Source organism: Notothenia rossii (genome assembly GCF_949606895.1).
Source record: "Notothenia rossii genome assembly, chromosome: 1".
Lineage (NCBI taxonomy): Eukaryota > Metazoa > Chordata > Actinopteri > Perciformes > Nototheniidae > Notothenia > Notothenia rossii.
Genome location: NC_136912.1, coordinates 14,378,973 through 14,401,996, shown reverse-complemented (window position 1 = coordinate 14,401,996; position 23,024 = coordinate 14,378,973). Strand labels below are relative to the sequence as shown.

The 23,024-nt window shown below is 42.8% G+C and overlaps 1 protein-coding gene across 5 annotated transcripts in view; it reads left to right on the top strand.

The window, feature by feature from the left end:
- The window catches only part of fbxw7 (F-box and WD repeat domain containing 7), a 122,515-nt gene extending 101,117 nt beyond the window's left edge, over positions 1–21,398 (top strand). For all 5 annotated transcript variants that reach the window (XM_079665220.1, XM_079665222.1, XM_079665221.1 and 2 more), the window contains 8 exons: positions 2,292–2,426; positions 4,635–4,758; positions 4,930–5,066; positions 5,732–5,845; positions 11,582–11,763; positions 13,525–13,750; positions 16,003–16,213; positions 19,072–21,398. In XM_079665220.1, coding sequence (XP_079521346.1) covers positions 2,292–2,426; positions 4,635–4,758; positions 4,930–5,066; positions 5,732–5,845; positions 11,582–11,763; positions 13,525–13,750; positions 16,003–16,213; positions 19,072–19,340 — 1,398 coding nt within the window. In that variant the 3' untranslated portion in view covers positions 19,341–21,398. The remainder of the gene's footprint in view (positions 1–2,291; positions 2,427–4,634; positions 4,759–4,929; positions 5,067–5,731; positions 5,846–11,581; positions 11,764–13,524; positions 13,751–16,002; positions 16,214–19,071) is intronic.
- Positions 21,399–23,024: the final 1,626 nt, after the last annotated feature.

Here is a 23,024-nt window from a genome sequence, read left to right as displayed (position 1 = left end):
GCATCACACAACGTTCTGGACTGATACAATACATTGGTCAACTTTTAAGAAACGTTTAAATAACACATAATGTTCTCCTAATGAGGCACAGGCAGTATAAAAGTTAAAATAACTGCCTCTTTAGTGTCTCACGGTAATCAGAGCTCAATTATCAGTTACGCCATCTGATTTCAATCTTTATGATACTATAAAAGTTTCTTTTAGCAGATACTCAACGCTTCCCTGCATGTCTGAACAGAAGCATTGTATAAGCAGCTCATCACGGTTGCTCAATGCATCGGTGAGTTGTTAACTCCTGGTTTCTGTCACGATCGTTTGTCAAGGGATTACTGTGAGAACTTCTTGGAAATGTAAGAATCTAGTAACTGACGCAGGAGTGGGAATATCTTGGAAACTCTAAGAATACATATTCAAATAAATATTCAACAATCTGAGTTTTTTCAGCTCTATACGCCAGAATCAAACGTTTTGAAGTCTTGAGAAACGTACTCGACTTAAAAGGGCTCTCGGAGGGCTATGACCTCCACCAGGGTATTTCGTGTTGCATGTATCTTCTTTGTGATTTGGATACGCTTCAAAATGTTCGTCTTAGCCCCCACCACACCAAGTTTCCTGAAAATCTTGCTTGTAATTTTCAAATAGACAAACTACTCATTTAAAAAAACATCCTTTGCAAAGTAAATACCACACTCTCCAACTGCATTATGAAAACATAACAAACAAAAGCGAGGGGCCTTACTAACAGTTTAAAGTCAAAAATCCCATCTCAGGTAATTGTGAACCTGCAGTTGTTTAAACACAGCATGCCAATAATCTATGGCAGAAAACTGAGGTAAAACATAAGTAGCTGTTGCGCGGTCGTCCCGTTGGCAGGGAGGAGGTCTCTGAACCCGCTGATTACCTCCAGAAGAACCTCTGGCTGGAGCTTTTAGCAGCCAAATTACAGGTGGTTGGCGTGTGCCAGGTTTTCCATCCTGCCTCTTAGCCTGTAATCATTGTTAGATTTCTGCGCTGCACAGAGGAAAACAACCGATGGGTCCAACATAGTCATCAGCCGCTGTTAAAGGACTGAATGTGGAGGCAGGAGAAATAACCCCTCAGGGCTCTGATGATGATGATGATGATGATGTTGATGATGTTGTTGGTAGTCTGCTTCCTGATGTTCAAATGTTCCTCTAATGTGTTTGTTGATAGAAATAGGAAGGGGCCTGGAGCTACTGTGGCTGCCACTGAGGGCACGTAGCGAACATTAACGTGTTTCAGACACAATGCTCACGGCCGTATATGTTTCCAAGTTAAGAGCTGACACGCTTAGACGTCTACTTTGAGCTCTATAAGTTGGCCCGATCAGCCCATAACGGCACGCTGCTATGTTTGTCTGTTAACACTTAAGTCTACAGCTGTGTTGGGTGTGGCGAAAAACTTAAACTCCTGAACACCACCTGGTATAACCAAAAATGGGTTTCCCTTTATTATGAGAACCTCTGGAGTGGACAGTACAGAGAGAATACAGAGAGTAAAGACTTCAGTCAAATAAAAGCTAGCTGGAGACTGTGAAAGCCAACAATGTCGTACTGATATCCTATGAGAAAAGAACTCTCATAAACCACAGTAGAAATAGATAGATTTAATTTTGTCATTGTACAGGTCCAACGAAATTACAATAAACTCAAGGTGCCAACACGCAACAACAAGACAATATAAAAACAAGACACTATAAAAACAATAAATGGGACTTAAAATAGACATGATAGGGAATATGTACATAAATAAATAATAAATTAAATGGCACGATTCCCCTCGTATTGCACGGAAGGCTTATATAATTTAAATATTAGCAGCGTTTAGTGCACATATGGCCCTGGGAAAAGTAAGTTGATACGTGATTTGGTGTATACATTAAAGACTTTAGAAAGGCAATTAACCCACCTAGATACAAGGAAATAAATGATAGGAATGTGATTAAATTGTGATTTAAAATAAGTGAACAGGGTGTATTTAAATTGCAAGCAGAAAAATGCATTACTGTCCAAACTCTCAAGCCAATGGTAAACTGGATAATTAAGGAATCTGACATAATATTATTTGTCCTTGATAAAGGGCGTTCAGTATACTTTGATATTGGGGAGAGGCAATTCAAAGTTTGGAATTATTTTTGTTAACACGAAGAGAGTAAGAAATTGATATTGTAAAGAATACAGGTACCTGGATGTTGTTTACTGGTACCCAGCCCTTCTGTATATTATCTAGGATGTGACATTTTTGTTAAACCCCGTTCCTCTGTGTTGCAGAGCTGGACTGGCCCCGAGAAGCTGCTGGCGCTGGATGAGTTGATTGACAGCTGTGAGCCCACACAAGTCAAGCATATGATGCAGGTGATCGAGCCGCAGTTTCAGCGAGACTTCATCTCCCTGCTGCCCAAAGAGGTGAGTCCCTGAATCCCTGTCTCCCTTATCAGTACACAACTTCATCTCCTCCCCTCCTCCTCCTGAACCAGAGTCCTGCGGGGATCCCTCGTGGTAGACCTTGTTTTAATGTACAATATGTGACAGAGACAAGGTTTTCTCTCCAGCCCTAACTCCGTCGCAAGCATCCTTCAGAGTAACAAACAACATCACAGCAGGGTGTCTGTTTTCCCTCCGCATCATAACTGACAATACAAACAACTCCAAAGTGCCACAGTGACGATAACATCACATGAGGGGCGCTCACAGAACAGCCTCAATCCATCGTATCTGGTGTAGCTGATCAAATGCTTCAAACCTCGCCTCCTGTCTCTCTGGCAGGTGTTGTGATGAAAGGAAGGGGGTGAGAGCATAAAGAGTGAGGCAACAGGATGCAAGACTTCAAGGTGTCAACACCTCCGGCTCTAAAGCCAAATAAACAACATCGTCATGTGTGTTCTCACCAGGACACGAGTCCTCTCTTTTCATTTGGTCCCTCTGACTGCCTCTGATAGTTCTGTCTGTCCTCTCTGCCTGAGCTGCTGGAGATATATTGAGGGGGTTTGTCAAGTAATTTGAACAGGACAATCCCTGCGGCTGCATTACAGATACAGTTGAAATTGAAACCATGAAGAGAATCAGCAGAAGGCGGTGTGTCGGGGCTCAAAAAGCAATCACCGCAGGCTCTGGGTCCATTCATAAAACTTTTCATATATCCAGAAGCCCGGTAATGACTACTGGCTTTCACGTGATTTTTAGGCGTGTCAAGGTTTGTGGGTCTTGTCTGGACCATAAGATTTTAAATAACCCTTAAATTAAACTTTTATACCGGAAAATGTGCAGCAAATATACAAAACTACATGAAAGCTTCTTTAAAATGTTGTCAAAGAAGTTGTGAACTGCAAGAAGTCAGATACAACATGGAAACAACTCTACCAACTTTCAGAGAGATGCAGATCAGGGGCTCAGGTTTAGCAAAGGTAAACATTGACCATGACTTGAATCCAGCCTTATTTTCAGATGGATTATCTAAATTCATTTGTTGCACACGGCTGTTAAGTTCTGTATAGACAACTGGACTCATTTGCAATGTATTCTGGGTAAATTACCAAAATGTAAAAACCCGGCTGACTCAGCAACACTTTGAAACATCTCAGCTGTGTTCCCTCCATGGTGAAATATTTGACATCTTCAAGAATTCAACATTTACAGGAATACCTCACCTGGACTATTTTTGATAAATATTATTTATTTTCATATGGCAACAAAATTGCCCAACCAATGATCTGGTTCCAGCTTCTCAAATGTGAGGAGATGAGGAGAGAGAGACCACATCTTAAATTACATTAACACAATCTTTTTTTATTTATTTTTGAACCAAACCAGCTATTATACTTCACTTCAAGCTTTGAGGAATTATAAACGATTAATTGTTCAGTCTAAAGGAAAACAATGAGGACTTAACGTTACAAACCGGTCCAAAATGCCTTTGTGAAACCGGCCCCTGATCACCCTGGTGTCTATTACACGGCTCCTGAATTCTTCACACAGCGTGCCGTGGTTCGTTATTATTTGGATTATTGTAATATAATAAAAGGACAATATTTGCATAACGAGTTATACCTTATCCTACAAAATAAACCCATAATCCTAGTGTTTTTATGAGCCATTGTTTATCCTCTGCTTTGTTTCGTAGCAGCAGACAGTGTGATCAGACCTTTGTCCAAATACAGTCCTGTTAGAATAGGTCTGGAAAACACAGCAGAATATAGTGGGGTTTTTTCTATTTCTCAGGGGTCCAGATCTATGCTCATTATAGCAGGGTTTGTATCTTTTATGGCGCTTTGGCTTAAAGAACTGTAGCCCTGGCATTAATACCATCACTGTGATCTCCTATTGTGTATTTTTAAGCTTTAATAGAAATGGGAATTCAATTACATGGCAACACCATTGTCTACCGCTGTCAGTTAGATTCACGCTGTTAATATTGTGGACACAGTTTGTTTCGGCGAGTGTGTTTTCTCAGCTGCTCCTTATTGTTACTGTGATTTGGTTAGTGCAAATTGAAAGACCTCTTCTGTGCGGTGTTTATGCTGCTGTATACGCCCGCAGCAGTGCATTATGGCTGCTTTTTGTATCTTCTTTTCCATTTACACCTCTCGTATTCCCCCCCCCCTCTTCTTCCAACAGCTGGCTTTGTATGTGCTGTCGTTCCTGGAGCCGAAGGATCTCCTCCAAGCGGCTCAGACGTGTCGCTACTGGCGCATCCTGGCAGAAGACAACCTGCTGTGGAGGGAGAAATGCAGGGAGGAAGGTGAGTCTCCAGTCTTTGCAACAGCTGCAGACAGACGACATGCAGGCGCCCGGCGGGGCAGTCTGGAGCTTCCGCTGTGAAGCAACACCTAAAGAGGTGGTTGTACCTGTTTTTAAAATAAACTTTAAGAGGTGAATCGAGTCCAATCTGTTTCCCTCTCTCTCCTCACAGGCATCGATGAGCCTCTGCCCCTTAAGAAGAGGAAAATCGTCAAGCCTGGCTTCACCCACAGCCCCTGGAAGAGTGCCTACATCAGGCAGCACAGAATAGACACCAACTGGAGGAGAGGGGACCTCAAATCACCCAAGGTAGCTTTCCCTCCTAACTCCACAGAGATCTGATATGAAATGGCTTCCAGTCACCGCTGTTGATGGAAAGCTGCTGATAGGCCAGGTCTCTGCAGTATCTTATGTTGAAAGATTGAGCTGCAGCACAGGATTGATCTCTGTCCTTCATTCTAAAGACTTCATTTGTCTTTTGCCTGTTGAGAAGTTTCACTTAAAGCCTGACCTGCATGCTAGAGCGGCTCCTTAATGTGCCTCATGCTCTTCTAGAAACAGCCGGGGTCGTGTTAGGCCACCGCTGATGTAAATCCGTTAGTGTGCTCTTCATACTCCTATGCATAAGAAGTGTGCTCTGTAATGTGCTGAGCTAGCAGTCCTGTGACCCAGTATAACACACACACACACACACACACACACACACACACACACACACACACACACACACACACACACACACACACACACACACACACACACACACACACACACACACACACACACACACACACACACACACACACACACACACACACACACGATGGCATCTCCCTCTTATCTCCTGTTTGATGTTCAAAGCACCAGTCCTGTCATTGTCAGTCTCAGTTCTTGCTGTGTCACCCTGCATCCCCCCCGTCCTCCGTGTCTTTCTCACTCTCACGTCTCTGTTTGTCTCCCTGTCCCACCTGAAGGTGCTGAAAGGTCACGACGACCACGTGATCACCTGCCTGCAGTTCTGTGGCAACCGCATCGTCAGCGGCTCGGACGACAACACGCTCAAAGTGTGGTCGGCCATCACGGGAAAGGTAAGGGTGCTTTTCTACTTCCTGTTGTTCTTTCTTTGTATCTTAATGGCTCCCTTTTCCTCTGCGCTGCTCTCAGACATGAATGCCCTGAAGACATCCAGTTGCAGTTTAATTAACTTTTCAGACTTGTTGATTTGGAAGTAAAGGAGACACAGTCTTACTTTTGCAAAATGATCTTAGGTATAAGTATGTTCTACTTATAACCATACATGAAACATGTTGTATTTGGTAGTAAGGCTGAACATAAGGTTTTCTCAATTAATGGATTCGATCTTTGGTCTATAAGATATCAGAAAAATGTTCTTCGCTGTCTCCCAAAACTGAAGAGGATGTCCTCAAATTCAATTGAAGATTTTGAAACCATAACAAATACATATTTTTCAACTTAAATACATCTGTTCAGCTCCCACTAACCTGGTAGTTAATTATTATTAGGGATGTCCCGATCACCTTTTTTTGCTCCCGATCCGATTCCGATCATTTGATTTTGACAATTTGCCGATACCGATTTTTCCCGATCCGATCTTTATGCAATGCATTAAGAGGAAAAAAAGCATTCAAGTTGTCCCTTAAGGTTATTTTTTTATTTAAATTGGATATTCTATCCAACATGGATATAGCTTACTTTTTTCACAGCAGCATTTGATCAGTTCAGTTGTGCAGAATTGGATCAAAACAAAATAAAGCTTATCAGTACTCGTTAGCTTACTGCTACAATTAGACACTGCGCCCTGCCCACTCTGTTGCCAGATTTGAGAGAAATAAGCAACCAGGTCTATGAAAACAAGCCCCAAAGAAGCAACACATACATGATGTTGTGTAATTTGAAAACCAAAACTAAGGCCTCAGGATGACTTTAAGACTTGAACATGGTCATTTTTGTTTTGTAACATTGAATACAAAATTTTAAAAAAGTATTTAAAAAAATAATAATAATAAATCCCGATCCCCGATTTTTTTCTCCCGATTCCGTTCTTTTGAAAATCACGGGATCGGCTCCGATCCCCGATCACGTGATCGGATCGGGACATCTCTAATTATTATAATCATTTCCCCCGTCACATGAACACATCCTCTCTGGATCTGCATTACATTTGGCCGTTCTGCAGACTTGTTACACAGCACATGTCCGTTCGAGGTGTTAGTATTCATAGCTGGGGCCGCTGCAGCCACACAGGCTTTGGCTGCTACGTGTATTAAAAAGAAAAGCAGTGGTCGGGTTGGAGAGAGGTTCACCGATTGTTGTGAATCCCAGTACCTTCATGCCTCCGTGCTGGACTCCATTGTCAAAAAAAAGCTTCTCTAACTGAAATAATTCCCCTCTTATCGTTTCACTTGAACTGAGCGGATAATAGAGATAATCTTTGGCTATGAAAAATGTAAGAAAGTCTCTCTAGAAGATTTTCTGCATGATCACACTGCAGTAGGTTTCTCTTTCTGTCGAGCACAATAGACCAGAGAGCTTCTCTTTGCTCTTAAGACTCAGTCCAACAGATAGGAAAGTTTCCTTTGAGCCAACTGGTGACTTCATGCATATCAGTCACGGCTTTTGCAGATCCGAACAGATCCGAGTCAAGGTCATGGGATAGGCATGGAGCACGATTCTGCTCTCCCTCACCCACAGACCAACATCTGGACGACAGGTGGTGGAGCTGCAGCTTCAGCATGTCTGCGGTGACTCACATCTCCATCGGCCTCGCTCTGATGCTGTTTGTGAACCACCCTGCATGCAGACCCACGTCACACACGCTCAGTTTATTGTCTGAGGTTTCCACCACGCTAATCCGCCTCAGATGTGTGTGTTTACATTACTCGTGGAGAAGAGATGAGTCTAAATCCTTTTTCTGTTTGAGTGCTGTATGCAGAGCACAACCCCCTCTGAGGATTTCATCTCTTTGCTTCCTTAGCTCTCATCTCCAGAGAGAGATGGAGAGGAACGGCCAATTAAGCCTCTGCGGCCATTTCGGGTGAAGTGGCTGTTGCCAGGAAAACTGTAGAATATAAGAAAACATGGGATTACAAGCAACTGCATTTGCTTCTCCTTCTTTGTCTTCTTTCGTCTCTGCCACTGTAGTTTAGGCTCGATTGTTACGTTTTCCTGATCCTCAGTTCGTCCAGGCCTGTAAAGAGGAAGAGTTTATCTTTTGGCTCCCAGTCTACGGCCAATATCCATTCATCTTGTCCGTTACATTTCAACTCCATAATCTTACTTTTAAAAAGTTTTTTATTTGACTTTCCCCCGTCTTTTACCTCTTAGATTAATCCTCCATCTTCAGACAAAGCCCCAGGTAGTCTTTCATGGCTCAGCCTCTAACGCAGAACTCAGGTCTGACGCAGCATTGGATCAATAAGAGATAGCAGGTGATCAACGGAGACGAAGAAATCTGACGTTAGTCTTTAAAAGCTTTGCTTTTGAAACCTGGAGCCATTAGACTGGAGATGTGGTTATCTTTTCTTTTCTTCTTGCTCTGACGAGATAGTTTATTTGATTTAGGGTCGTTGATTCTTCATCAGAAAGTAGTCAAAGCCATAATAAGTTGGGCGGATTTTAGATTACAAAGTTAAATTGGCTCATACTCCCAGAGATCAGCAGTTACTTATGTTCTTCTTCCAACAGAGAGAAAGCTTCTTGCTCTGCAGGTGCAGGATTTAAATGGATGGAAAAAGGAATTGGTCACAGCGCAGACTATTTGTGGTAGAAGTAGAGCAGCGTTATCACTGCTTCTCGGCCACTTGTGCTGCTTTTCCTCAGAAACACTGTGTTCAATTTAGAGCGATCAGCGAGCGATCAAAGAGATTCCCCCTGTGATGGGAACATTTGGGGCGAGTCAAGAGCTGCTGCCTCACTGAGCACCATCCAAATGTGTTCTCATGTTTCTCACGGTAACCCCAACACATCTCTAAACACGGCATCAGATATCATTGAGGGAGGATTGTCCAACAGATTTGTATCAATTCTCTCGTGAAGACTATTTCTTGTGTTCGAGAATTCCTAGTGAGTCATGCATATTTCAGCACAGCAAGCAAAGTGTCCCATCTTACTGATTGGGTTATTTGCATGAACGTGGCTTAATGTTATACATTTCCACCCATTCTCATCAATGCAGGATTGTCAAATCTCCAACATATCGTCTAAAGGTTCGTCCTTGCAGGCAGTTTTTATTCGTTCACATTTAACCCATTGAGTTGAGCCCCTTGCTGTGACTCAATCTGATTTATTGTTGGAGCACATTGTGTGTAACTGCTTCCACCCCTCTGAAAGCACCGGGCCGTTGCTTAGCGATCAGGTGAGACAATGGGGATTTGATTGCGGTGAGAGCATTGCATCAGAGGCTGAACAAACACAATGAGTATGAAATTACAGTGAAATCCAATGAATCTGTTGGAGCCTGCATGTGCACTTCAGGTTTGCGGTCTGGAGGAATTTGGAGGAGCTTGTTTTCCCGCTGGATCAGCGGTTGCCTAGACGTCACTTGAAGGCGCTCTGTCTCTACCTGATGGACCTTTGTCTCCGCGCGTCCTCCAGCTTCAGTGGAAAATGTCAATCTTCCACAAAGCGCCGCTCATCACTTGAAAGGAGGCTGCTGGTTAACAGAGGAGTCCCAGGTGGCGCCTGTCAGCAGATCTAAGATGGCCGACCTGTGGACTGCTGTCAGACCCAGAGAGAGATCTCTCCTCGGTCACGTGCTTCATCTGCATGGAGACCCCGTTTACCTCTCCTCTTTAGCTTACAGAGATAAGAGATTGCGTTTGGAGCTGTGAACTGAAGAGGAAATAGTTTTTAGAGGATTAGAGATGAGGAAATAACGACTTCAATTGTCAAACAAGGCTGCTTCCAAAGGTTATTTTCATTTACTTTTAATTTATCTCGATTAGTTTACACAATGAAATGTAGGAAAATGTCAATCAGGGATTCCAAAAGCCTAAGATCACGTCCTCAAATGTCTCGTTTCAAACTTAAAGATTTTTAGTTTACTGGCTAAACCATTTATCCGCAATCGCCAATGTGGTCGTTTCAAACTTGATCTAGATTTATGTACAGATCTACTTTGGAGTTGTGGTAATACACTACTGCTTTCAGCCAAGCAGAAACTATTTATCTTACAAGTTCTGGGTAGAAATATTTCAGCAACACCTGCGATCTTTCTCTGTCCTTATAAACAGGCAAAGTGTGAAATTAGTTTGAAAAAGTAACATGTGGTTCGTCCTACAGTATAAACTGAAATGAATTCAGCTGTAGCCTGCATGATCTTTAAATCACGCAACATGACTCCATTATGAGACTTATTGACCTGAGCTAGTTTCTTTTTGAATCTTTGCAAACCATAAGCTTCTGATATTCCTTCTAAGGCAGAGAATATAAGACTTTTTCAATACAAAGATTAAACCACAGTATTGGACCAGCCCTGTGGCTAAAACACTGGACTTCTCTCCCACAGTCTTTAAAGTAACAGCATTAGATAATGCAAATGTTAAGCATTGTTGGACAACCCTCATGGGTTTTAAAAAAAGGTTAATTAAAAGATTGCAAATCTTCCTCTTCCTCTCAGGGACAGCCTCATTTGATGTTTGTTTCTTAGAGCGATAAAGACTCCTAAGCCCTTCTTTGCGGGGTTTTCTCTGTTCCCACGCCGTGTTGGAGGAGCTCTAATCACTCGCTGAGATTCTGTTTCCACCACTGGCTTCAATTTAGGAGAAGAAGGTTGCATCCTTGAGAGTAGGAATGCAATAAACTGCAGGCTTGTTGTTTAGTGTTGTAGAAGAAAAACTAATATGTATCAAAAATGTAGATCAAAATGCACATTGCGCAGTCAGATTATGCACACATCTGGGTTATGAAGTGAAAAAAAGAATTAGCCAGATGTTTTTGCAGCTGCAGTATCATTACTCTCACTGCGGTATGAAGCTAAGAGAAAGGATCAAGGTGATAAAACAAGACTTTTAACAGCGGAGTGAGGTTGATTGTCCGGTCATGCCACATTGGCCCTCAGTTAATGGACTGATTCTCTTTATCACAGGACAGAGAGGAGGAGACGGGCCTCAGCATCGTCTTCCTCGCTCACTCGCTGCAATAAAACCTCACTCCGCCATTCACTGCTCAGCGGCTTATCAGCTGCAGTCAGGGGGTCACATGTCCAACACTTCATGGACACGCTCACTCTGAACCTGACATCACCACGTCCACAGCTCCCCTCTTCTCTCTCCAAAGAATGTAATTGAATTCATTTAGATTAATTACATTTCAAAATAAATTAGAAAATGTGGAGACGCAAATTCAATAGATCAGATTTCCATAACTGCTGTAATCAATAGCTAATCTACCGTCCCTAATGACGATGAATGGACGCATTTTTTTTTTCTTTACATTTGAAGAGTTTTGTCAAACGGTTCGGCAAAGAGAGAAAATCGTCCGCTCTCAGACAGATAAGTAAAAGCAATTATAAAAGCTCACGGGGAGTTTTTGTGCCAGCACCGCAGCAGCAGGTATTCATCGGCTGCGTTCCTCTTTCCCACCGAAAAGGTCAAATACATTTCACTTGTCTTTATTCCCCCGAAGGCAATAGGAGGTCACACCGGGGGAAATATGCAAATGTGATTTAACAAGTTTTTTAAAGTCAAAAATGTATGAATGAAAGGAACCTGAATGTCTTTGAAACTAACTTTTCTAACATCCCCCCCCTCTGTGTTAGCAGGGAGAAACATGCTGATCAAGACTTGTTCTCTTTATTTCCGCAGTGTTTGCGCACGTTGGTGGGTCACACCGGGGGCGTGTGGTCATCCCAGATGCGAGACAACATTATTATCAGCGGCTCCACTGATCGCACACTCAAGGTCTGGAACGCAGAGACAGGAGAATGTATCCACACCCTCTATGGGCATACCTCAACCGTGCGCTGCATGCACCTACATGAGAAACGGTATGGAGCCCTCTCATTGTTCAGCCATAAATGTAGTCTGACTTAAACATGTGGACTTTTGGAGTGTTTTCAGCACCATAGAGCTTTTGAAATCATGCAAATGCAGCCAACAGATATAGAGCTGAAACAATAAGTTGATTAATTGATGAGTTAATCAGCAAAATATTCAGTTTCAACCTTTTGATCATGGATTTTTTTTAAAGCAAAAATGCTTAACATCTCCTAGTTCCAGCTTCTCAAGTGTGTGGGGATTTGCTGCCCTTATTATTTTATGTGACATTAAACCAAATATTTAATATAAAAAGAGTTGTTCCTCTTGGTCACGCAGAACAAGCAGTTCAGGGTGTCAATATGAGCTTCGGGAAATGTTGATTATTCCCTTTTTTTTCTGAACCAAGCTAATTATCGGTTAACTGAGAAAATAATAAGATTATGGATATGCTTGTCAAGTTGCAGCCTTAAATACATCCGTTAAATATGCTACTCAGTTAGCTTTACAAACTATTTAGTAGCAAACAATCACACATCTTAAATGCTTATTGGTCAAAAGTTATTATATTTAGCTAAATCTGCTTTTTCCCTCACTTACCCAGTTAATAGTTGGATCTATAACTCATGTCTGTACAGTGAAGCTGTTGCTAAAAAAACAGTAAGTGTAGCTTAGCGAAAAAAGCCGTAAACAAAGGGAAATAGCCAGACTAACTGTACAAGACAAACATTCCCTAAGCTCACAAAATAACACATTATATATTGTTTTTATTCGTCTAAGGACAACAGTCTTCTAACCTTCAGAAAGAAAGCTTGAAAGCATTCAGACTTTTCCTTTCCTTTGCTCTGTTATTATTAGAAACACGCCTGATTTAACAGTGACCCCACGGAGGAAAAGAGCATCTCAGTGAGAGGACAGTATCTATGAAAGTGAGCATGTGGTCTCATAGTGATTCAATAGACCCTGCGAGACGTATTAAGTGAAGCGCTGCTCACTCTTTCTCTCTGCGTTACACTCCGGAGACTCGGAGTGCTCTTTGCGCCTTAGGGCCACCGAGGTTTTTGTGTAGCATTTGATTACTCACTGAGCTGCAGGCGGACAGTGAACAACACGTTGAAGGTTTCCATCTATGCAGCGCCGTGAGGCTTTAAAAAAAACAAACAAAGAGTATGTTCTGTGTTTATTACAGTATGTTTTTTGAAAAGAGGTAATTCTGGAGGATTGTCTGTCTCTGACGGAGATAAAGGGAAGCTGTGGAAGCGACCAGATTTGAATGTTTAATTTTTCTCTCATAAAAAAACTAGTATAGTATCCTTGGTACAAACTCTCCCTCAAGACATAATATTAAAAAAAGAAAAAAAAGTGATACTTCAGTAACAATCTTCCCCAAAGGGAGTTTCCCTTTCTATAACCCATAATATATCCTTCCTGTTTCCACCCTGGGTGCAGAAGCTGCTGCAGGGCGGCTGTTTGACTTAAATGGGTTTTATTGTACCTTCAAGTATGAACATGAATGTGACGCTGTAGGTTACTCTGTGACAGAAAGTGAAAGAAAGTGTCCATACCTTCCTCATTATTCTGTCAAAGCAACTGACACGGTATGAATGGACATTTTGTGAAGATTATGAATGTCATCCTAAAGAATATGTAACATAATGAAGGTGAAGACTTAAGGATAGCTTTAAACCTTTGTTGTTGCACCCTGCCCCATTACCCTGACTGTCTCTTAATCAACCACACCCACCTGACTCCCTCTCTCTGGCTCCTCTCAGGGTGGTCAGTGGCTCTCGTGACGCCACGCTACGCGTCTGGGACATTGAGACCGGTCAGTGTTTACACGTCCTCATGGGCCACGTGGCGGCGGTGCGCTGCGTGCAGTACGACGGGCGGCGGGTGGTCAGCGGTGCCTACGACTTCATGGTCAAAGTGTGGGACCCCGAGACGGAGACCTGCCTCCACACGCTGCAGGGCCACACCAACAGAGTGTACTCCTTACAGGTGAGGTCACACACAGTCGGTGGAGGGGCTAAACATACTCTGGATGTTGTTTTCAGCATTTTTACATAAAAAGGTGACATGTTTTGCTCAGGTTTAGTTTGATATTTTGCATTTCTACTTGAACATATTTACATGCTCTTTTGTTAAAAATAATTTCTCATACCGTCTCTCTGAGCATACCCTTTTCCCTCTCTGTCCAACTCGCATCTTTATAGTCTCTTTAAGCCCACCTACTTAAAAAAGCCCAGTCTTGCTTGCGATTAAAATGTGGTTCAGCTTGACAAAGTTAGTTCTTATATTCATTTCAAGGTTGAACCTTTACTTTCTGCATTAGGACATACAGCAGGCTTGAGTTGCACCAGCTATTTCTAAATCCAATTTGTATGTAAAGTTCTTCCACAGGCTTTAAAAAGTAGCAACTTAAAAGGAGTAATTTGATTTAAAAAAGGGTTGCACCATTAAAGTTGAGCTGCAGAGAAAGGAGCAGTGACACCAGAGCGTGGACATTGGTTTTAGAAACCGTCACACCCCTAACTGAACTTTATGTACGATTATTCAGTTATTTTAAATACTTCCCTTTTGTGCTCAGTTAGTTGCTTTGCCAAAGTGGCACACTAACAGCCATGAAGTCAATCTAGTAGGGGTGTAACGGTTCACAAACATTTCGGTTCGGTACGTACCTCGGTTTTTAGGTCACGGTTTGGTTCGGTACGTTTTCAGTACAGCAGAAAAAATTATCACAAAACATAACATATATATATATATTTTTTTTTATTATTATTAAACTGTGAATAATGTATTCACTCAAAGAAATACAAAATATAATAAAATAAACATTAAGGTGCAGCATTTCGATGAACTGAAATAATCTGTATTTGAACTTTACTGTACTAGTACCTAAGCAGCCAGTTTGACATTATGACTTGCTTGTAGGGGTGTAACGGCAGTGTTTCCCCTATATACAAATAGTGGCGGCGCAGCGCCGCTGCTGAAATATGAGCGCCGCTGCTAGGGGGTGCCAGCCAGGTACCAAAAAAAAAAAACGACCCTTTTTCATTTTTGATTGTTATGTGGATTTGTAGTATTTGTGTTACTGTCTGTTCAATAAAGGTGTATTTTTGCTAAATCTTGAGACATTGCCCCGGACCCCCCTAGAGGATGTGACGTCCACCCCCCAATTCAAACATGTTCATACAATACTGAATACATTTGAAGCCATTTTGACGTCTATTACCTATGTCAATAAGTTTCTGTTTTTGAAGTTTTTTTTGTCTTTTGTAAAGATTTTTCATTTATTCTTTACATATAAAATGTTGCCTAAAATCTCACCTAGGGCAGCAAATTGTCTAGAACCGGCCCTGGTACTAGGCCTCAAGAGCCTTTCTTGTGCTGACACATAGAAACAAATTGGCGGGGCGCACTTCGCACGCGCACACACTAAAAAATTCCACGCGTTCGCTCCGTGCTCACATTATGCTGGGCCCACATGCCTTAGAACTGCTGCTATGACTCCATCCTAGGGGAAACACTGAACGGTACACGTACCCGTACCGAATAATTTCGGAAGTGTACCGAACGAATATAACGTTAAACGTAACAAATTGAGAACGTGAACAACTTTTTGGAAGTAATCTCAGGTGCTGCGTCGCAGCATTCAGAGTAATTTGCTCACATTGAGTTCAACGCGTCATAGAGCGACCAAGTCATTTCATTGGACGGGAGGGATACTGACCAGCTCTCATAGTATGCCTCTCGTCCAATTAAATGACGTGTAATGTACGGGTACCGTTACACCCCTACAATCTAATCTGATCCATTTCTATCTCCATCTTGCTTATGTTTTTATACTGATTTGAAAGATTGAATGTATGCTCTCTAAACGTGTGGGTGTGTCTGTGGTGGTTTTAAAACACATCCCCCTGTGTCCTCTAAATGTCCTCTCACCCACTCTGTGTGATTACGCTGCACTTTCAGTGTGTGCCATCACCCTTTAGAGAGGAGGCAGTTTACTGCTCAGATAGATTGGTTTCTGTATCCCGCTGCATCGTTAGGCTTTAAAAAGGTTGATGCTCTACTATTGGACACGAAGCTCACAGATCAATACAATTCATTCATTTCAATGACTTTAATCTTAAGTTTGTTAATAGGAAAGAAGAATACTGTGTAGGTAGATACAGCCAAAGCGAGAGTTAAAAAACATTCAGCATGCTTTTAGGGATAAAGTTTGAACTTGTATCTCCTCTTTATTCTAGTTTGATGGGATCCACGTGGTGAGCGGCTCTTTAGATACGTCCATAAGGGTCTGGGACGTGGAGACGGGGAACTGCATCCACACACTAACAGGACATCAGTCCCTCACCAGCGGCATGGAGCTCAAAGACAACATCCTGGTCTCAGGCAACGCAGACTCCACTGTCAAGATCTGGGACATCAAGACGGGCCAGTGCCTGCAGACCCTGCAAGGTGAGTCTGCCCCCCCCCCCAGGATGTTACATCAGCCATGTTTAACGTGGCTAGAAAAGTGCAAAGTTTCTCACAAATTCAAGGTATTTGTCTATTTCACACAATGAATGTGGCAAAATAAGTGTAATTGTGTTTGTAAATGCCTCCAAATGTTTCACATCGGGGGCCTAAAATACATTTTCTATCTTAGCTGGAAGTAAAGTAGAACTTATTTGCTAACCGTCCTCATTAAGTAACTCATTAACTGTTTCACTGCGGAAAGGTTAAAATGGTTGAAACCAAGACACAATAATAGTTTTTTTCAATGTGTACATCAGGAGCGTGTTATCTACTACGTTTATGGTGAATCTGACAAGAATGCTCATTACAGTGCTGTGAACAGATGAGGGGGCGATGTTATGCTGCATTTACTTGTGATGGAATTTGCTGCTGTTTCGGTAACAAAACAAATTGAAAAGCTGTAAATCTCTACATTTGAGAGACTGAAAATATCATTTCTGCCATTTTCGCATTAAAATAACCATGTTAAGGATAAATCAGTTGTAGTCAAAGATTGGTCGATTGTGGATTGGTGCAACTCCAGTTTTTTATTTAGCAAGTTACATGAAGTGGTGACAGGCTGCAGAACCACTGCAGTGTACAAATGTTGTGATAACATCCAAAAGCACATTAGAGGGAAGTTTAAAAATGACATTCCAATTAAAACCGTGTGTGGGGCAGACACCTAGTGGCCCCCTGCTCCTGATCACACTCTTGTCTCCTTTGTGTCTGTTTGAATAGTTTAAACTCCATTAGCAGCGGCACTGGTGCCTCACAGGAAGTTGAAAATCCTTCTCTGAATAGCAGCAGCAGCCACCAGCGCCCCGCCCCTAAATGCCCTCATTAGAAAACTACAGCCGTGCGTCCTGGTCCCACAAATACCAACACACACCCCCACCCAACAAAAGGATGCCCCTGTGGGAGTCTGGAGAGAGAGACAGAGGGAGGGATCAGGGTGTGTGCGTCTTGTGAAGAGGGGTGATTACAGTGAAGGGATGAAGGCCTGGGGACTTTGTAGGTCGCATAATTAGGTCAGCGGACAATTTCTGTGATTCATTAGCGAGTTTGGATAAAACAATGGGCTGAAACAAGGTCGTCACTGTCGTCTGAAGAGGCTGGAGGTAATGATGGAGGGGCCTTTGTTATGGTGATGCAGGGCGTTGGGGGGAGGGGGGGTGCAGAGCAACATTGTTTACTTGATAAATAACAGGATTTAACGAACTGGTGCAGAAATGGAAAGTATGGGAATGCATTTTCTCTGCAAATGATTAGGCAAAGGAATTGTATGTGTCTAAATGAAATGGCAGTTATAGCAACGTCAAGTTAAAAACAACACAAATTAGTTCATTTGCCAGCGCTTGATTCTGTGCTTGTTGTGCTAATTGATTAAATTAAGATATCATTTCCCAGCCCTTAGGGAGATGTTAAGTGGCTGCACACGTACAGTCACAAATAAAGTCACCTCAGTGAAGGCAGTAACAGCCGCCATCTTCACTCAGAGCGTGGCCTCCTGCCAGCAGACGGGGGTGACGCTGCTTAGCCTCCCTGACAGTGATAGGCCTGAAGCCCGCTGCAGTACACAGGGAGAGCTGAGAGAACTGCCACCTTCTCACAGGCTCATCTAATTATCATTTCAAATACACACATCCACGTCTCTACCCACTATAGTACTTAAAGGGGACCTATCATGCAAAATGCACTTTTTTATGTCTTTTATACATAAATATGTGTCCCCGGTGCGTCGGGGAACTCACGCAGCGTCAGAAAATAAAACCCTTTCTCTTTTCCTCCGTACCCACATCTTTTAAAAACGGGGGTACAACGAGTGGATACAGATTTGCTGCCGACATGACGACAAATCGGCGGCGGACCCACAGAGAGTTGCTAACAGAAACAATGCCTGACGTGTTTTGGACGTAATCTCGTCTTTGTTTACATTAGCAAGCCTCGCTAACACTCAGAGCTAACCTGTACTGAAGAGCCCATGTGTTTAAAAAGCAGGAAATAAAAAAAGGAACTCACTTTGTGATAAACCCGCAAGAGAAAAAGCATTTGAGCTCCATACTGTTTCAGAAATAATCCTTGATGTGGTTTAGAACAGGATGGCGTTTTATCACAGCAGAATTTAACTATATCTCCGGTAGAATTCTGATCAGGCATTAGCTCCGCCTTCTCTTTCTTTTTTTTCAAGCTAAGGACCCAATATCCGCGTTTTTCTAACAGGGCTGCAAAAGAGGGGTATGAGCAGTATGAGGCATGGCTACAATGGGTGATCTGTTCAGACATGTTTTGTATGGGTATGGCCCTACAATATATTTTTCCAATATAGCATGATAGGTCCACTTTAACTACAAATGGCTGTTTCCTGGATGAAAAGTGGAAGTAGAAAGCCTCTCGTAGCTTAAAGGGTCCAAAACAAATTAAAAGGATGTATGATGAGTCCATCTGCTCTTTGGCGACCTCCTCTTGGGTGGAGGTCATAACAATTTTTAAGGAAAATGTTGAAACAAGGAATTCCCCTCACTTTCTGAGTAAATGTTGTATAAAATTGTAGTATTTGAAAGCAAATGATCTAAAAAAAAATTTTTTAAAAACTCAAAGTGTGATTGAAAATGCACACTAACAGTGGACGTGATCGTGGAGAAGTAAACAATCTGTTATTTTCACAAAAGTAATAGCCGCAGTTAAACATCACAGAAAGCGCAGGAAACATTTAGCTGAGGTTCTAAATATAGAAATTCCTAATATATTCCTCTATTGAGAATGCATGTAAATCCTCTCTCCACATCCCTCTAACCGCCCGTGTCTTTGTGTTTCAGGCCCCCACAAGCACCAGAGCGCCGTGACGTGCCTCCAGTTCAACAAGAACTTTGTGATCACCAGCTCGGACGACGGCACGGTCAAACTGTGGGACCTGAAAACGGGCGAGTTCATCAGGAACCTGGTGACGCTGGAGAGCGGCGGCAGCGGGGGGGTGGTGTGGCGCATCCGGGCCTCCAACACCAAGCTGGTGTGTGCGGTGGGCAGCCGCAACGGCACGGAGGAGACCAAGCTGCTGGTGCTGGACTTTGACGTGGACATGAAGTGAGGCGGGGGGGAAGAGAGCGAGCCGCGAGAGGGAGTGGGAGGTGAGGCCGAGAGAGAGAGAGGAGGGCCACAACTCTTCATCCAAATCTACCAACACCACCGCTGACCTCCACCATCATCTCCCCGTCCCCCTCTGGGCAAATGTTACTGACCAAGCCTCTGACCCCTCACACGTGTTCAGCCCCCGCTCTGAGCCCCTGCCACCGATACATGGTGGAGCTGGAGGGGGGTCCGGCTGGAAATGGGGCGAAGGAGAAGGAAGAAAAGGAACGACTGACGACGACTGAACTCTTTGAAGTGACTCTCAACCCTTTCGGTCTGGGGTCCGCTTCGCACAGAGACTTGGTTTCGCTCAAGCCTGACAGATTTTGAGATGTACAGAGATATATTATTTTTTAAAGCCCCCCACCTCACAACCCCCTCCCATCAGTGCGCGCCCACACACACATACACTCAAACGGCCAAGTGGAAGTCATTGTAGGAGAAGGCAGAGGAAGGTGGAGACGTTTTAAAGTAGATTTCCGCTCAGCTCCACCTGCAGAGAGCTGTAAACAGGTCTCTCACTCCGTTCTCTCTGCACCCGGTTTCTATCGTTTCTTTACAGTATCGCACACAACCACAACTGTGAATTTCAATACGTGCTTGGTTTATCATATGAAAGGGGTTTCTTTAATGTTGTTTTTTTTCTTCTTTCTTTGCGGTTGCCAACAGCAACAAATCCCAGTATTAGAAACCTACCCGGTTTAGGTTTGCTGTCATTATGTCACAAAGGTTTTTTTTTTCCTCTTTTTAATCGAGTTGTTTGTTCTTCCTTTCTGTTTTCCACATACCTTGGTTCAGAGCTCTGCCTCCACACAAACATCTACGCTGTCCAGAGTTTAGTCTGGGGGGGTGGGGGTGTTTCCCTCGGTGCCAGAGCTATGACTGGAGGAAGTGAAGCTCCAAGCGCTGAGGATTAATGACCCGACCCCCCCCGAGCCCCTTCCCCCTCTAATGTTTTCTCCCAGTGGCCAAACTGTATTTATGCTGCTAGATAAATAGAAAAAGAGAGATGGAACTTTTACTTGCTGTGACGTTTTAGTCCCAGGCAAAATTCCAAATTGAACTCTTATATGTTTGGACTTAAAGAAACAAAAGATCACAAAAGATAACATCCGACATTTTAGTTTTGTTTGTTTGTTTTTGCCACTTGAGCCAAACGTGCCTCTACGAGGCTGAGCGGAGGGAGCGTGTCGGACAGATTCTGACAGGATGCCCGCAGAGAGGAAACCAAGGGGATGTACACTGTTGGTGCGTGTGCGTGCGTGCATGAGTGCGTGTGTTAGCGTGTTAACGGGCAACTTGTAAACACATTCCTTGGGACAACGCTCTTTCAGCCTGGTCTCTGGGGAAATGTACAAATGCTGTGTGGACTGGCAAAGAAAAAAAACTAGCATCGATTTTAACATGTGAATGAGAGACCTGTCCGTATCCGTGCGTGAGTGTTGTTCATTCAAAGATGTCTGAAGCAACAGAGGAGACCGTCACGAGCTCCGCTGAGAGGTGGAGCTGCCAGGAGTCTAAGTGTTACATGTGTTGCAGATGAAATCACCGCCTCCAGGATTCTCAGTGGGGGAAAATAAAAACACAAAAGGCAACAAACAGAAACATTGTAGCCAAACGAAAAATCGTCTCAATCTCCAAGAGTCACAACTCAAGCTGAACTGTGAAAGTGGTATAACACTGTATATTAAAAAAGAAAACAATCTTGCTCTATCTCCTCTCGTTGTTTTCTCCATCTGTTTTAATTTATGATCTGGTTTGAGAAATCAGATTTGTTGCAGGTGTTTTATTTTTTCAGTTCATGTAAACTGCCTGGCAAAAAAGAAAACGGACAGAAAAAACCTTAAAAGGGATTGTGTATTTGTTTGATTCACTTAGAATTTTATTTTCTTATAACTTAAGTGCAATAAAATGTGGGTTTTTCTTTTTTCATTTCAAGCATATCAGTTGTCTGTTTTTGTTACCTGTGTGAAGGCATCTTATATGTTCAATAAAGCAAATTATTTGGTTAATTACATCCAAGAGGCAATACTTTGAACATCCACTGCAGTGCAGGATTTCTAGATCTGATTCATCTCAGGAAAGCTTCTGTGTGATGGACCTTCATGTTCTTAAAACCCAGGTAATGACTTCATCAGTTTGGGTACGCCTAACAGCAGGTCTACTCGTCCTGGTTTAAAGGAAGTTGCTGTTTTACTTTAAAGGTCTTCTTTTTTTTTCTACCGAAGAGGTTGTGGTTCTTGTCCACTCTGGTTTATTTAAATTACCCAATATGTTGCATAAGTTCTCAAAGATCCCAATTTAGACTTGGCTCTGCCTCTTGCTTTCGTCACACGATATTAACGGCATTCTCCAAAAACAGACACAAAATAATAAGTTCCTAAGTAGCCATTGTATTTGTTATGCTGTCTAGAGATGAAACTGGTGACTGATCCAATGGGTTTTGTGGTAGCTCCAAGTTGAATAATGCACTTTGGATTATGTGCACAAACTTTTCCACCATTAAAGGTGGGGTAGGTAAGTTTGAGAAACCGGCTCGAGATACACTTTGTTATATTCCATGGAATGCTCTTAACATCCCGATAGCAATGAATATCTTAAGTGCTTTGACAAAAAATCCATAAAAAAATGTTCATCTGTGGAAGCCGTAGTACTGTAAAAAGTACGACCAATCATCTGAGCCGGCCCGGCTAAAGTAACTGGATGGCCTACCTGCCTGTCAGCCTTCCATCTGTGCACAAACTTATCTCGTGCCCTCATTGGTCATGTGCGCGTTCGTGTGTGTTGGAGGAGGGGCTCTGTAAGGAAGTGGCAGATTTTTTCCGGCTGTGTATTTTGAAATTCTAGCGCACTCGAGCTGGTTTCTCCAAAATGACCTACAACACCTTTAATAGATGATAAATGCAGGCAAAAGGAAACAGACGATCTAAGTCAAAGCAGACAGTTTGCTGTTATGAAGGCTTGTTGATTGAAACTCATTTTAATTAAAATAATTGTTTTAATATTATTTCCGAGAAGAAAAAAAAAAACTTTCTGATCCATTCCATTTAAATTAGCTGTTTTCTGGTCTCAGTATGATCTCTGTAATGAATCGCTCTCTAGCTTTTTTTATGGTGCTCTTTTTCTAACATAGCTATTAAATGCTCTTTAAGCACAGCGGGACACAAAGGCAGCCTGCAGAGGCAGACAACATTTCAGGAATCACGTTTCAAATCCCAGAGATTAATCTTTACCCTGGAAACATGATACTGGTTTGTTTTTCAGTCCTTAAGTTAATTCTTGTTTTTGAACCTGTGGAGATAATTTATGCAAATCGCTGCAGCCGGAGCAGAAGAGCACGATGCTTTCATGCTGCTGAATCAAGCACCACGAAGACGAGCGATGTGTCCCTCTGGGTTTTTTGTTTCGTCAGTGTCAATTATATCCGACCGTTGTTTGTGATGAGCAACAGGCTCTGCGGATTCCCCTCCTGCCTAGTGTTGCCTAGCGATGGCTGCCCTCTGGCCGGGCCGGGCCTCAGTTTGTGAGGAAGCTGCCGCGGCTGTACGTCCTCACACGAGTGGACGCGTGGGGGAGTTTCCACTTTGGTTGGCAGGGTTACAGTGAGCGGCTGTTTGTTCCCAGGCTGCTCGGTGTTGTGTAA